A 15,071-nucleotide genomic window follows, 5' to 3' on the forward strand; every position below is an offset into this window, starting at 1 on the left:
GTTACATGACAGTCACAACATAAATTTGTATATTTAGTTACATTTATTTACGTTTATTGTTTTATTGCTGTGAAAGAAAATTATTGGATTTATTTAAATTTCTTTGTGTATTTCTTTGTATCAGAGCTCAGATATATCTGGTCATCCCGAAAAGCTCTCTACCGGAATCAGGTAGCCCATCTACTACTAACAAATATACTCATACACCCTATTACTAATGCCAGTGTATATAAAAAAATATTTTTTACTTTGGATGTATTTAGTACTAATGTGTTTTATTTGCAACTGATTATGTATTAATGGTGAGACTTAGAGGTGCGTAAAGCAAGTGTTCCGGTGTTTTCCAAACCATGTGACAAAAAATGCTTTTAATTTGGTGGATGCACATTTGTCGTGGCACACAGCACTAAGTAGACAAATGTTGGAAAAGTGTGACAGTGGGAAACTGCTTCTTGCAGCTCTTTCTGGCCGTGGGAATGTGGAGCAGCAGGCTCAATCTTCACTTTATTACCTGTTAAAACTGATACTTCATTTGCAAAGTGTTCTTGGAGGAAAGGTGACTCTTGGATTCCCACGCACAGCACACGTTAGACCTTGTCACAAGATCCCCAAATAGGTTCTCATTTTTGTGACCATTTAACCAAACTTAACCATTTAAAGAGTCCCGCATAAAAATATGGAATTTAGCGTCACGGTTTCTTTTGAAGATCCCTTTGCAGACCTCTCATAACAATTCAGAAATCCAGACTGAAAAGTTGTATTAACATTAAATCCCTTTTAGATTATCTAACAACAGATAAAAGCTGATGTTGATTGAGTTTGGCTGAATATTTAATGGTTATTCACACTTTTATCGCCATCGTTTACCGTGGGATACCTCACCAAACTCTCTCTCATGGGAATCGAACTGTAGAATAGTTTCTCACTTTATTACGTGTTAGAAGTGATACATCCTAAAGAAGAGTCTTTGGGAGAGGAGGCGGAAAACAAGAAAATTACATATTTACATTAAACACACAAACAGGCTACTGTTACCTTTTGATATCAGTCCCCTTTTTCACACGTTTTCAAGGATGCGCCTAAAAAAATTACGCACTCCCTCAAATTCAGAATACACTTTCCTGACTCTTAGTCGGCGAAACATGTGTGCACAAAGTTGTTGTTATACAGTCATGATTAAAAGACAAATATCTACAGACATGAATATAGAAATGTTAATGAAAAAAATATAGGAACAACATGAGACTTTTCCTTGCTGCAGATTTTTGCTCACTGCTAAAAACTTCGACACTTGAAAGATGCCTCGGCTTTGTCTTCATAACCATTTTACCCCAGAGCCTGTTTTATAAGGACACATCTCATTTCTCTGTACAGGATAATGGCCTAAAAGGTCGGAGTGATTTACCTGAGCTTCACGCTGTGTGGGCGGCTCTTTTGTCACATATGCAAGTAAAGTCTCAGAGGGGCTGATTACACATTTCAAAGGCTCGTGCCTCTCCCACTTGTATGGGCAGCTGCACGCGCCAGAGGATTAGGGAAAACTCCAAGCGACGCGCCATTCAGTCTGCATGTATCTCCAAAATTACTACAAATGTATTAAAAGTAAAACGTTTAAAGGAAATTAGATGCCTTAATCAGTAATTAAATATATGCATACATGTTTATATTTGTTACATCTTCAGCGACCAGTTGTGGAGGGATGAACTTAAAAGTCACATTTATTGATGTATTCCTACCTGTAGTAGGTTTTAGTGAGCTTCTGAAAAACTTTATCAATTAATTCTAATCACGGTGTATTTGTCATTACTAATAATCTATCTCACTTCCGTGAATAATAATAAAGATCTACTGAATAGTCATTGTATTTTGGCACGTGTCTGTTGCCTCGTGTTGCCACACTCTGAATATCAAAGTCACCCTGAGGTGATTCACAAACCTCACACTACCTTTATCGGCGTTCATGAATAATTATTTGCATGATACTGTGCGACAAAAGGTCTATTTTCAAAGTGACAGTGAGTCGGTGATAAACGGGCTGGCATTTATGTGTTGCTGTTTTAGTGTCTAAATGTTTGTATCTGTAGATTTAAGGGAACAGGAATTAAAACTGACGAATCAACTTTGACTACATGAAGACCGTGATGTTTTTTTTTAGTTGTTCCCTGGCATTTAACTGCATTAATTTAAAGATCTGTTCATATCTTGGAAGAATTTTTTCTGTCTGCATCTTATTTGCATGAATGTCGGTGGGAATTCTAAGGAGCTTGGAAAGAAAAGCGTCTGGATTGTAAAAAGTGGAAAATACGCGTGCGAACGTGGGAAGTGTCGCCTCTCACTTTCAGAGTTGTGTCAATTTTAACAGGTAGCTGTAAATGCAGCGCTAATTCCTCCTTTCCCACGAGAAATATCTCGATCATTTCGATGCTGCTTTCTCTGTACAAATTAAAGAATTTTCTGAATTAAGTATATTGGCTCGGCGAAAAATCTGAAAATCTTTCTCCTCCTGTAAGTGATTGTTTTTTATTCAACTTAAAATAGTTCTGAAATGAAAACTGGTCATAGGATCACACCGTCGCTCCTAAAAAGCAAGCTTTCCTTGATTAAGGCACGTGTCAGCTTTGCATGCGCAAATAGCCCCCCTCTCCCAAAGCAAAATGAGCTACCAGCTTTTTCAAATGAAGCACAAGAGCAGGAAAAAACAGAACAGCATCTGGAGTAAAATTATGTTTATTTTAAGTTAAATTTTCAAACGTTTTGACGCAAGACTTTTTTTTAACTTTACGCACGCGACTGCGCATAAGATTCATTTTCTTGTTTTCTACTCTTGACATCAGATCGAGATTAGACAAGTTCAAAAATAAAAACAAATCTAGGATTTTTTCATTTGCAGTGTTACCAAACGGTGAGACCAAGGGACCTGGAGGAGGGGTAGGGAAGTAGGAGGAGTCTGAGAGGCTGTCAGGACCACAGTAAAAAATAAGTGGCAGGAAACTAGAGCCTCATTTCCAGATCAGTAACAGACTGCGAAGGAAGCTGTTACCAGTAGACCAGAGCAGAACATGGGACCATCGGTTGGTAGGAAGCTGTTACATGAGGCGGAGGAAGCAACAAATAATAGAAAGGTAAAGGAATTCCAGATACCTGTCAAGTGACGTGATTTCATTTCATATAGTGATTCTCTGTTATTACCACAATAACAATCAGATTCATTGAAGATTAAAGCATCAGCTTTGTCAAAATTTCAGTAATTTGGAGATATGAAATAGTTTGTATAATTTAGTGCGCTGAATTCCCTCTAATCATTTAGTCATTTCCATTTGCTCCTTTTTTTTTGCTTTTCTTTGGTAGTTTTTCTTTTTACGCGGTATATAATTAAACAAAATCAGGAAACCACGTTTAGACTTTGGTTTTCTTTTCTTTTTTTTCTTTTTTTTTTGCGATAGTTAATAAAATCTCAGGTGGAGAAACGTCGGAGGGACAGAATGAACCGCAGTTTGGAGTGTCTGAGGACCATGTTTCTGCAGGAGCCACAAGAAGTAAGAGAAGTTTTTAGTTCTCTATGAATTTTATAGAAATAAATCGATGTGGTTCATACTTGTGGTTTTTATTAATTTATTATTATGAAACATGAAGGTTAACTTGCTGCTCTCATGCAGGGGTCCACTCAGCACCGAGTGGAGAAAGCTGAGATACTGGAGCACACAGTCCTCTTCCTCCAGAACAATGCCAAAGGAGACAAGACTACAGGTGGACGTGGGGACCAGAAACGCTCCTTCCAGGACGGTTTCTCCACTTGCCTGCAGACAGCTGCGGGGTTTCTGGGCCCCGAGGGGAAAGGGTCGGAGCTCGGATCGGCGCTGGATGCAGCTTTTGCCGCTCGTTTGGCCCGTTCACACTCACAGCCCGAAGGTCTCCAAAGCAGAAACTTTTTGCCGCACGCAAAGTTTATTCTGCGGGTGCTGAGGCAGAAGTCCAAGCTCAGACTCCCGGCACGTGCCTCAGGGGAGAAACGTTTGATCCGACCTTACCCACTCCCACTCCAACAAAGGTTTCCCAGAGTCCCCAAACAGCCTCAGAAACAAAGAGAGTCCGAGATCAGAGCGGAGAGAGGAGCGACCAAACAGAGCTCAGCCCAGAGCTCCCCCTCCAGCCACACTTTGTGGAGACCTTGGCCCTGATCACCAGGCAGGGACTTCAGAGCTATCAATGACTATAAACTATTTGGCAAAAACACACAACTTCTTTTTAAAAACTGTAGTCTTATGAAGACGCATAACTTCAGGTCCTGTAAATATTGTAAATACCCGAGTATGACTTGATCTGTATGTGTAATAGGGTTGATTCACTGTTTTAAATACTTTTCAATGAGCTCAGTCAGCCACGTAAGTGGCTCAGGGGAACGGGGACTCTCTCAGGCTGCGACACAGGTGAGCTGGATCAGCCGAGCGGTCCAGCTGGGATTGCTGCGCTGAAGTGCGAGTGAAGAGGTGAGTTTCATGAAGCCGAGGAGATTTTGTCCTCTTTGATGCGCTACTAAAAGCTGCTACTATGTGCCGTCATGATTAAAGAGCATGCTGCGGTAGTGGATAATGACTGAGTGTCCATCCATCACATTTCCAGGTGTGGAAGCTCAGGGTTTGAGGCTGGGAGACCCACGCAGACCTTCATATTCACCTCTCTGGTGGAACGAGCGACACCTGTGTCTCTGTGTACAACATCACTTCTATTCAATCTGAAGATATTTCTGGTCGGTTTTTGCACAATAATTTATTCTGGATTTCTCCCTATGGCGAGCTGTACTCTTCAAAGTTAAAACAACCAAATAAATCTTTAAAAACATGTCAGATGATTGTTTCAAGATTAAAGGAAACCCGGAGGCCTTTTACTCTTTCAGCTCTTTTTAGTCCGAGGCAGAGGTGTGAAGCTCGGCCTCCTGCAGAGTTACATCCTCCAGGTGTGAAGACTGGTCATGAAATGAAAGAGCTCAGCAGCTCTCACTTCAAAGACATCATAGCCATTGTCGCACTTTATTTACTGGCACTGAAAGACTTTTGGATTAAGATTAGTTAATATAGTTCAGATAATTTAAGACAACTCAATAATAATAATAATATGAATAATAATATTAATAACTACATCCACTTTTTTCTGCATCATCCAGTTTCATTTCTCACAGTTGCCTTTAAACATATTTAGAATAGCAGGATCCATTAAAGTCAAGATCATTTCACATAATTAAGACACAGCTCACGTCTGCGTTTGTTTCCTTTGTATTCAGCGTCTATCCTGTCACCAGCATCGCCCCGAGCTGCTCAGAGGTCATTTGTTTTCCACGCGTGTGTGGTGTCAGGTCCCAGGGAGCAAAACGTGTCTTAACCCCGTAAGAATCAGTGGCATTTTTTCCCCTATCGTCACCGTTAGTTTCAAACTATATTGCAGGCTTTATGTGACACCAGCAGTGATAAAGTGACACCGTCTCAATGCTGGTCATCATGCCCTTTTGCTGCTAAAGTATTTATACCTACATTCTATATTCATACTTGTACTCAGGTTGGTACTCTATTGTATTATTTTATTACTTGTTTTTCTGTTTTGAAAAAAAAAAACCCCAAAACTTTAATACTTTTTAAATTCTGTTTTTTTAAATTCTGTTTCTTCGTTCCACCTCATGTAAACATGTGATGCGAATGACAAATAAAGCTCCTTGAATCCTTATAGTTCTCATACACATTTTATATGAAGTGCAATTTATGGACCGTGAATGCCTCATCACTTCCGGCCCTGCAGCTCGTTATAGGCAACTTCCCCCGACAAAACCTTTTCTCCATTAATTTCAATCTTCTGAAGAAAATAACTGTAGTAACGTCTTGACAGAGTTTTACTGCTTTATGGCTCAGTCAGCACCATTATACTTGTATATTATATATAATGTACATGTATATATAACACCAACCCCTGTTATACTGTGGTTCTGTTATTTGACTCATGTGCATCTGATAAGGATTCTTCCTGAATGTCTGTGAAGACATTCCCCCACTACCTGCATCCAAACAAGTGACAATAAATAAAGAATGGATGGATGGACCACATTCTGTGCAATCAAAAGGCAAAACATTTTATTAGATAAACAGTGAGTTTTTAAAAGAAACTTTGGATCATGATGTCTGATGGCATATATACCAGGTCTTGGTTTTTACATTTCTTGAAAAAATCTTTGGTCACTTCCACAGACTGCTAAGTGTAAGTCTACGCAAGAGATCGAACAGGCCTGACTGGTCTGTGTTCTCCAGTTTGTCATCTGGGATGCGAGAAAGTTCAGTAACGATGTTTCCTTGCCTCAGAAACAACTTAAATTCATTGAGCTTCTCCCTCCTAAAGCCTCTCTCCATCTGATGCTGCCGTTGGTCCCTGATGAAGTCAAGTCAAACAAACAAAGGGGTATGACTTGACCATAACTTAACTGGCGGATAACTGATGACAAGCTACACATCCAGTTCAATCACAAGCTTATTAACACAATTTTAAAACTATAAATCATCCACTTGCATCCTATCACATTAAGATTTGCAGCATGAAGTCAGAGTAAACTGATGTTACTTACTTTCTGCATCACTGCAGGCAGCTTATTCACAGTGTTTGTCTAGGAGGAAGAAAATGATAAATTACAGGATGCTTTTATAAGTATTTTATAAATATTTAGAACACAAAAGGATCACATCCGACGTTTCTTTTTTAGATTTGGGAAGTATTTTCCTAATTCATCTCTATGGGTTTGAAGTTGAGATTTGCCAGGCTGAAACATTTTAAAGGACTGGATTAGAGCAGAACAGTTTCAGATCATTTGACTGCACAGGGCCTGCAACACTGTGTTTGAATGCAAACAAATGTTTGAGCAGGCTGCTGGGAAGATTCATACTAGTCCAATACTACAATCACTTTCAAAGTGCCAAGCATGAAAGCTGCTTTTCAAATTAATAATTAAAATAGTAAAAATCACTGCTGCAGGTTGTAAGAATTAAACTTGCAGGTTTTCTGTTATCTTTACAGTCTGTGTTAAATCATTTATGCATCATAAATTAAGAATAAAACCTAATGAAAAAATATTTTGATGTGGTTCTGTTGGCTTCATCAGGTGAGGGCCTCCAGCTTGCACTGGAACGGTTCGCAGCCGAGTGTGAAGCAGCGGGAATGAGGATCAGCACCTCCAAATCTGAGGCCATGGTTCTCAGCCGGAAAAGGGTGGAGTGCCCACTCCGGGTCGGGGATGAGTTCCTGCCCCAAGTGGAGGAGTTCAAGTATCTCGGGGTCTTGTTCACGAGTGATGGGAGCCGGAGATCGACAGACGGATTGGTGCTGCGGCCGCTGCACCGGTCCGTCGTGGTGAAGAGGGAGCTGAGCGTAAAAGCAAAGCTCTCAATTTACTGGTCGATCTACGTCCCTACCCTCACCTATGGCCACGAGCTGTGGGTAGTGACTGAAAGAACAAGATCGCGGATACGAGCGGCGGAAATGAGCTTCGCCCAAAGGGTGGCTGGCCTCTCCCTTAGCGATAGGGTGAGAAATTCAGTCATCCGGGAGGGGTTCAAAGAAGAGCCGCTGCTCCTCCACATCGAAATCAGCCAGCTGAGGTGGTTCGGGCATCTGACAAGGATGCCTCCTGGGTGAGGTGTTCCGGGCGTGTCCCACCGGGAGGAGGCCCCGGGGCAGACCCAGGACACGCTGGAGAGATTATATCTCATGGCTGGCCTGGGAACGTCTTGGTGTTCCCCCAGATAAGCTAGAGGAGGTGGCTGGGGAGAGGGAGGTCTGGGGCTCTCTGCTTAGGCTGCTGCACCTGCGACCCGGCCCCGGATAAAGGGAGGGAGGGAGGGATGGAAATATTTGTCTCAAGGTTGTCTGCACAAATATTTTTTACAACAAATATTCACATTGCATGCTGATACTGCATGTCAATATATGAATCAGACTCTGTATCAACAGATATTCACTATCAAAGGACTCGAATCCAGATTAGAGCCACAAAAACTTTATCCGAATATTTCCTGGCTTTAAGTGTTGTGACGGTTAACAATTATTGTTTCACCGAGTACACAGTAAGTGTGGATGAAGCAGAACGAGTATTACTGGGTATAAAGAGTGGAAAGTTTTGTTTAATTATTACCCTCTGTAGCCTTTGATGCCCCAAACCAGTGTTTTTTTGGCTCAACTGAGTTCACCTGCCCCCCGTCATGGTTCTTGAATCTGTTCTTCCTCAGTCTCTGTTAAGTCATCATCTCATCTCATTCAAAGTCCTTCACCCTCCCACTGTTTGTTTTTTTCTTCTAGGATATTGGTATTCGTTTATTTTCCCCAGTTTCCATTCTTGATTAAAAGTTCAGTTCAGTTTTAAACTTGTCTTACAGTCTTAGTTGTGTTTGCAGTGAGGTCCTGAGTAATTTTAGCGCAGAAATGTGAAAATCATTTACTGAGAAGAGAGCAGAGTTAATATTTGTGAACTTACCAACAGTAGTGACACCGGTTACTCCCCTCGAGGATCTTGGACCTGTACAGAAAATATTAAAATGACTTCACACTTATTATAAATCACTGGCACTAAATAATCTAACCGTTTTGTTCTCAAAATGTCTGAAATGTAATCTTTTTTCAAATTTGTCCTGAACTTTCTCTCCCTTATGCACTCACAACATTTCTACCTTTGAATCACTTATTGCCTGAAAGTCTACATTTATCACTTCAGATGGGTCTCTAACATGAACCGTTTATAAGTGAAACTGCACAACATGCATTCTTCTAGATGCAAAAGATTAATAACAAGAACACAACACTGAATACTTTTCTACTTGATAGATTAGCGAAAGCTGTTTGGATCTCACCTTCCCCATAACCAGACTTTGGATGATCGTCTGAAATAAAATACAAAGCAAATAACAATCTAAACAGTAAATGTTATTTTACAGTCACCATAAAGATTTTATACAAAAAGCTACGTGCTATCTGAAGTATTCTATTTAATAGTTAAATGTGACATATTCCAATCTCTTTGAAATAATAATTGACAAGTGAGCAAAATTTAAATGGCTCCAGCCAAATAAAAAGGACCCTGAAAGCTTTGGTGAGTGGGTTGGGATGAATTTAAAAAAAAAAAAAAAAAAAAAAACTTATCAAAGCTATGATCTCCATCTTTAAGTAAAAATATATTAAAAACATATTCTTTGAGAATATCATGTTTTCTGACAATAGTATATTAAAAATAACAGTATCTAACCCTTTGAGTGTGCATTAGGATATACAAATTTGATTTGTTTCATTTCAATTACTGACCTTTTTGGAGTTTACAGGTCCAGACAGGTTCATACACCGGTTCATATTTTTTGGACAAAGCATACTGAAGTTTTAGATTGAAGCATCCTTTGGGATTTTCAATGTACACTTCATAGAAGTTGGAGTCCTGGCCATTATATCTGAGGGTTATTTTCTAGTTAAAAATATAACAGAGAAGGGAGAGGAGTTAGTCCAGTTCCATCAGAAGCAAAATAATAAAAATAAAAGACTGCAAAGAGTCAACTGAATATGCAGCTGCTCTGTGACTTAACCTGGAAATCTATCAGCAAGTCTGATGACAAAGCTTCTGGTGAAAGTCACCAATTTTTCAGTGCTTCTGGTCCACACAGTGGATTCTCAGGCCAGTATTTCAATTATGTCCACACGTTCTTTATTGAGGAACAGAGATGTTTAACAAGGTAAATAAAAAGCTAAACCATCTTTGGGTGACAGCCGATGGTTTCCAGATTGCATTCCAGCAAATGCAAAACCTGCTCTAAGTAACCGATTGAAAGAACTATTAGTGGACTACAAATGGAAACCAGAAATCTTCCTGACTCTTGCTCACAGGACAGTGTATTCAAATGCATTTATCTATTCATAGAGTAGTGAAGAAATGTGACAATATCTTACTGCAGATTCCTCTGTGATTCCCACCCATACTGGTCACACTATTTACAACCCGTCGTAAAAATGCTCTGATCCTAAAGCACCACAGTTGCTGACAGAGTGTAAAAAGCGTACCTTTGGTTGAATTTCTGCCGAGTCGGTGTCGGCTGTGAGGGAGAAACCATGATGCATTTTGAGGTACTCATCTGGGCGTGGCTTGGTAATTTTTTCATATCCATAACACAATTCTTGCTTGTCCACTTTCTGTGAGGAAAAAAAAAAAAAAATTCAACTCAGTATTATCCAATCACAACACCAGGTGCCTCAAGGTGCTTTCTGTTGTGAGGTAAAGACCCTACAAATATACGTCAAGTCCAAAAGTCCTTCAGGATTGCCTCAGCATTTCCATCTGTTGTCTTTAAATACAGTTTAAAAACAATGTATGGAGTTTACTCTAAATTAGTGTAAATACATTTGAAGAAAAAGTGCTGTTGCCGAGAATAAAGATATTATTCAAAGCAGACTTAAAATAATATTTATAACACTCTACTTTTGTATCCTGTTTGTTTCCAGAACTCTAGGATTATATTTCATATATAATTTATATTCAGCTTTTCATTAACAATTTTATAATGTTATTATCTGCTGTGGCTATAAATCAGTGAGATTATATTTTACTTAAGTCGGTAAAATGTAACATTATCTGACAGACAGATCTCATGACTCGTACATGAAGATTAACCGTTTTCTGTTGTCACTGCAACTGCATTCACATACATCATTAATCCATGGGTTACCAAAACAAGTGTTTACAGCCAGCTTATAAAAAGAAAACTGAAATATTTTCCACAAATGTATACATTCTATCTTAAAGTAAAATGACTTCCTTCTCTTAATATTCACTTTTATCCCTTAATTCTTTTTTTAATTATCTTAAAATAACTTTTCTTATGAAATACTACTCTCCAAATTTGAACATCTATCTTCTAATGAAACAGACCATATAAGTAAGATTGCCACCTTTCAAAGTTTGTGAAGTCCCTGAAACACAATCGCAATTTCCCTAGAGTAGACCAGAGGAGTCTTCCCTTTCTAGTAATTAGAAAGAATGCATATTCCGCATTGGCTCCACTTTTCAGCCCTGCAAGTTAAAGCCATCATTCAACTACAGCATATGTCTAATACTCTATTGGGGTCAGTCTGAGTCTGTGTTATTTTTCCTGTGACAAATACAGATTCAGTTACCCGTTGTAGAGCAGGATCATTTGGAATCACAAAGACGTGGAGTTTGAGGAATGGGGTGTTGGGTTTGTAGTATAGCAACACGTTACAGCTGATTTTAACAGGGGGGCCCATCTTCATCACGACTGCTTTCGGAAAGTAAGTTAACTCGTTTAACTTGACGTGTGATGCTGTGACCTCACGCACTTCTTCTACAAAATCTCCGCAGTCATCTAGATGCAGGACGGCAAACTTGTCGGGGATGTCATCTGCACAAAAATACACAGAAAACACAAAGAGAAAGAAGAAAGTTTGGATCAGAAATGCAAAAGTTTTTTAATATATTAGTAACTTCTTCATGTCCTCTTACCTATACAAACCCAGTGTGGCAGGTGCATTTCACTTAACTGCCCAGCAGTGACTGCAACATCAATTACAGGACCTGCAGGCATGTACTGTCTGCTTTCCACTCTCTCCATGTGTCCTCCCCAAGAGCAGAAGTGGTACTGAAAGCTGATCTTTTCCTTACAAACCCAGCGCAAGCCAGAGACACTGCATTCAAAGTCTCCCGCTTCAGACTGAAGGCTAAAGTGAAAAAATAAAAAGGAACACAGCGTCATTTTTAACACTTCATTTTATGTCAAATGCAGAATTAAGATTTTGCAAAACTGGGTCTTCTTCTGGCAAAGAAATCTGAATCACTGTTGATTTCCCGTAATTCACCTGTAAGTTGGAGCCTTGTCTGCATCTGTAGTGTTCACCCCAGGCTCAAGTTTAGTCCAGTTGCTGGAATGCTGCTGCAGAAGACAATAAATTAAATAAGTGCAGATTTTACATTGTGTAACACCACATATATGAACAAATACATATTTAAAAAATTAATGAAAGAAACGTGAGTGAATGTATGAAAGTACCATCATAGTTGCACAACCCTCGATCTCAGAGCTTCTGGAAGCTTCTTGTCTTGAAACACAGAGAATTTAAGTGGACAAACTACAAAGTACAGTGCAAATGAAGCAATTTAGGTCAGGATGCTTCAGGAGAGTTAATAAAACACACTCAAACATCAGTCTCTATTTTATTCCTTAGCTGTTCTCTCCTATCAAGTAAGCCAAGTGATAAAACTTAAATCTGGGTCTCCTGAAGTGTCATTTCCACACAGAGGAAACCTGTTTGCATCAAGAAATTCCATGATTTTTGCACACTGACTAATCAGCCTCTCATTTCTCTAATTTGCACCTCATCTTTTGTTATACTGAACAATGTCTCAATTGCTGAAATAGATCTGGAAAAGAGAGGAGCCTTTGACAGAGCACCATAATCACGAACGCAGAGGTCTAGCCTGAGTATTTAAAAGAAAGGTATAAAAGTAGAATAGGTGGAATATACAAACCACTGCAGGAGGAAGAATCTACAGACAAAATGTTTGGATTCATACTTTGCTTCAGTTATTTAAGCTGTTTAACTTCATGATCAAACTGTCTTACGTCCACTGTGTGAGATTAAAGGAGGGGGGGGGGTAGAGTTTTTCACATGTTGTGAATTTAATTAAAGGTTATTCAAACTATTAAAAAGGCTATGGACAGAGTTACACTGTAATGAAATCACGATAAGCAATCATGAGGCAACAGCAGACACCCTGCATCCCCTACCGAACGATTTTTAAATTGTTTAGATTAACTTCAAACCACCTCATATTTCAGCAGCCTGCTACTAAATAACTTTTAAGAATATTAAAATGTTAAAACGCCTTTAAATGTCATTTTTAGAACAAAAACCTGCTGCAGAAAGACTGAATGATAGCTCGTATACAGACAAACTATGGCGTTACATTCAGTTGACGCTAAACGCGGAAATAAAGCTCACTCGCTTTCTCTCCCGTTGTTTTACGACTTGCTTATTTAAATTAGAAGCTCTGAAACGGGGAAAAGGTTAGGAAACAGCACTGGCTCTTTCAATAACACGCTCAAACCAGTGAAGTCTAAAAGTTAGTTATAGCCTAGGCTTTAAAATAGCGTCCCCACACGAACCGTTTCTCCAGCCTCTTCACTCCTAACATGAACGCTCACTTCCCTGCGCACAGTCACAATGCAGTTTGTGTAACAACGGTGCATTTGTCTTATATGCTAATACTTCAACTTACATGGAAAAAAGTTTATGTGTTTTTAACATTCACACCAATTACAAGACAAAAAATACCTTTTCCTGTATCCTACACAAGCCCCGCCTCCCGACCGAGTTCCACCAATAGAATCCCCGGGTTCTTTTCCTGGTTTGTGACAAGCTGTAGCAACATCCGGTTGTTTAAATGCCATATATCCGTCCAATGATTATCTTCACAAGAAATTCAATATAGATACGACCGCATGCACTTTCTGCAGTACTGATGTTGAAACTACAGAGCATATTTTTTAGTTCCAGATGTTTTTGGGATGATTTTCAGTACTGGTTAACCTCTAAAAATTTTGACTGCCCTTCTCTAACCTTTCAAGTAATTAGATTTGGCCTACAAACAGAAAATAAAAAAATAGACTTTGGGATTAACAACTTATTTATAGTTGCAAAATTTTTCATTCACAAATGTCGCTTCTTGAAAACGTGTTTTGCTGGCTTTAAAAATGAAGTCCTGCTGTGGAAGGCTTCATTGGATAAGTGTAACTTAGCTCACACCTTACTTGAATTTTTGATGCAGCTTTTCAATTGATGTAGCTAGATTGTATGTGCGTACTTTTGTTTTTACTTTTATATGATAGGTCACCTTACTGTACTTGTATGCTGTTTTATGGTATCTCTCACCTATACTGTTCTTTAAATGTTCTTTGTTCGACGACTGCTTTGTTCTTAACTACTTATACCTGTATATAACTTTTTGTTGATATGTAAAATAAGTGCTGTAATTGTTATTTTGTTTGACCAAAAAAAGTATATAATGGAGGAGACAGCGATTTTGATCAATCCTGCACCACACAAAAAATAATTTAACCCCACAGAAATTAAAGAGTACCTGCAGAATCACAAAGTAGAAAAAAATGTGTGCTTTCAGGCTTTTATTCTTAATAGAATCGGAGTTTTGTGTTCCTCACAGAAATAGTTCACTATTTCTCATTTAAAATATATGTTTTCATCAAATTTGGATCATTTGTATTCATTTATTTAGACTGTATTTATTTATTTGCGACGAATTCTGTGTGAAGAAGCAATCTTTCACGGCGTATTAAATGTAATTTTAGTCAAATCTGTGTGCTTTTCTCACGGTTGCGGAAGGATCTGCTTATAAATCAAAGTTGAGCTTAAAGTCTTTAAAGATTTCGTTATTTTTAAAGCAAATGTTACCGCGTTTTCCAAACACCGTCATAATAAATAAACGAAGTCTAGTAGACCTGCGTTTGTCCCTCTAAACACATGGCAGCGTGCAGACAAATGTTGCTTAAGTGGGAGTGTGTGCTTCAGCTCTTCTCTCTGGTCGCAGGGAGGCTCAATCTTCGCTTTATTACTTGTTAAACCTGATACCTCACTTAACAAATGCGCTCGGAGGGGAAGTGACTTTCTGGTTCCCACGCGAAACACACGTGAGAGGTTGTCACACGGGTCCAAAACAAGCTGTTATTTTGTTGTGATCATGTAACCAAACATGGCGACGTGAGGAGTCGCGCGTAAAACCATGGATTTTACGCATATCAAAGTTTCTTTTGAAAACCATTATACAAGAAATCAAACATCGCATTTTAATAATTCAGACTAAAATGTGAAATAAAATGAAATCCCGTGTAGATTATCTAAAACAGAACAAAAGCTCAAGCTGCTTGTGGCTGGATGTGGAGCATATGCGCACTTTCACACTTTCATTGCTGATTTAGTGTGGGATCCCCTTACCGAACTCTTTTCCGTCAAAATTGAGCGGTGAAAACGGTATTTAACAC

At 39.0% G+C, this 15,071-nt stretch overlaps 2 protein-coding genes across 5 annotated transcripts; one reads left to right on the plus strand and one right to left on the minus strand.

Annotated features, from left to right (window-relative positions):
* The first annotated feature begins 3,027 nt into the window (after positions 1-3,027).
* LOC101485513 (transcription factor HES-4-B) lies at positions 3,028-4,891 on the plus strand. The gene is made up of 4 exons (XM_004568543.4): positions 3,028-3,122; positions 3,444-3,536; positions 3,657-4,487; positions 4,621-4,891. The coding sequence occupies exons 1-3, from the start codon at positions 3,060-3,062 to the stop codon at positions 4,176-4,178; spliced, it is 678 nt and encodes a 225-aa protein (XP_004568600.2). The 5' UTR covers positions 3,028-3,059; the 3' UTR covers positions 4,179-4,487; positions 4,621-4,891.
* Positions 4,892-6,089: 1,198 nt separating this feature from the next.
* On the minus strand, positions 6,090-13,362 carry LOC101485792 (NACHT, LRR and PYD domains-containing protein 1 homolog). 4 transcript variants are annotated; one of them, XM_076890229.1, is made up of 11 exons: positions 13,295-13,362; positions 12,066-12,114; positions 11,875-11,945; positions 11,522-11,736; positions 11,176-11,420; positions 10,066-10,194; positions 9,322-9,475; positions 8,874-8,903; positions 8,501-8,542; positions 6,602-6,640; positions 6,090-6,408 (listed from the first exon to the last, which is right to left on the minus strand). In XM_076890229.1, the coding sequence occupies exons 1-10, from the start codon at positions 13,321-13,323 to the stop codon at positions 6,624-6,626; spliced, it is 981 nt and encodes a 326-aa protein (XP_076746344.1). In that variant the 5' UTR covers positions 13,324-13,362; the 3' UTR covers positions 6,090-6,408; positions 6,602-6,623. The 4 variants fall into 4 exon arrangements, with proteins under 4 accessions (XP_076746344.1, XP_076746343.1, XP_004568602.2 ...); XM_076890228.1 differs by having other exon boundaries at positions 11,875-11,948; XM_004568545.5 differs by having other exon boundaries at positions 13,182-13,321.
* Positions 13,363-15,071: the final 1,709 nt, after the last annotated feature.

This window comes from Maylandia zebra, linkage group LG11 (genome assembly GCF_041146795.1).
Source record: "Maylandia zebra isolate NMK-2024a linkage group LG11, Mzebra_GT3a, whole genome shotgun sequence".
Classification (NCBI taxonomy): Eukaryota; Metazoa; Chordata; class Actinopteri; order Cichliformes; family Cichlidae; genus Maylandia; species Maylandia zebra.

Excerpts from the sequence above, each read along its gene's own strand:
- LOC101485792 (XM_076890228.1), bottom strand. The coding sequence starts at position 13,323 with ATGTTAAAAACACATAAACTTTTTTCCAT. Across the intron at positions 12,115-13,294 it reads ACACATAAACTTTTTTCCAT|ACAAGAAGCTTCCAGAAGCT; the intron begins GTAAGTTGAAGT and ends CTGTGTTTCAAG. Across the intron at positions 10,195-11,175 it reads ATGATCCTGCTCTACAACGG|AAAGTGGACAAGCAAGAATT; the intron begins GTAACTGAATCT and ends TTTTCCTCACAG.
- LOC101485513 (XM_004568543.4), top strand. The coding sequence starts at position 3,060 with ATGGGACCATCGGTTGGTAGGAAGCTGTTACATGAGGCGGAGGAAGCA. Across the intron at positions 3,123-3,443 it reads AAGCAACAAATAATAGAAAG|TTAATAAAATCTCAGGTGGA; the intron begins GTAAAGGAATTC and ends TTTTTGCGATAG. Across the intron at positions 3,537-3,656 it reads TTCTGCAGGAGCCACAAGAA|GGGTCCACTCAGCACCGAGT; the intron begins GTAAGAGAAGTT and ends GCTCTCATGCAG.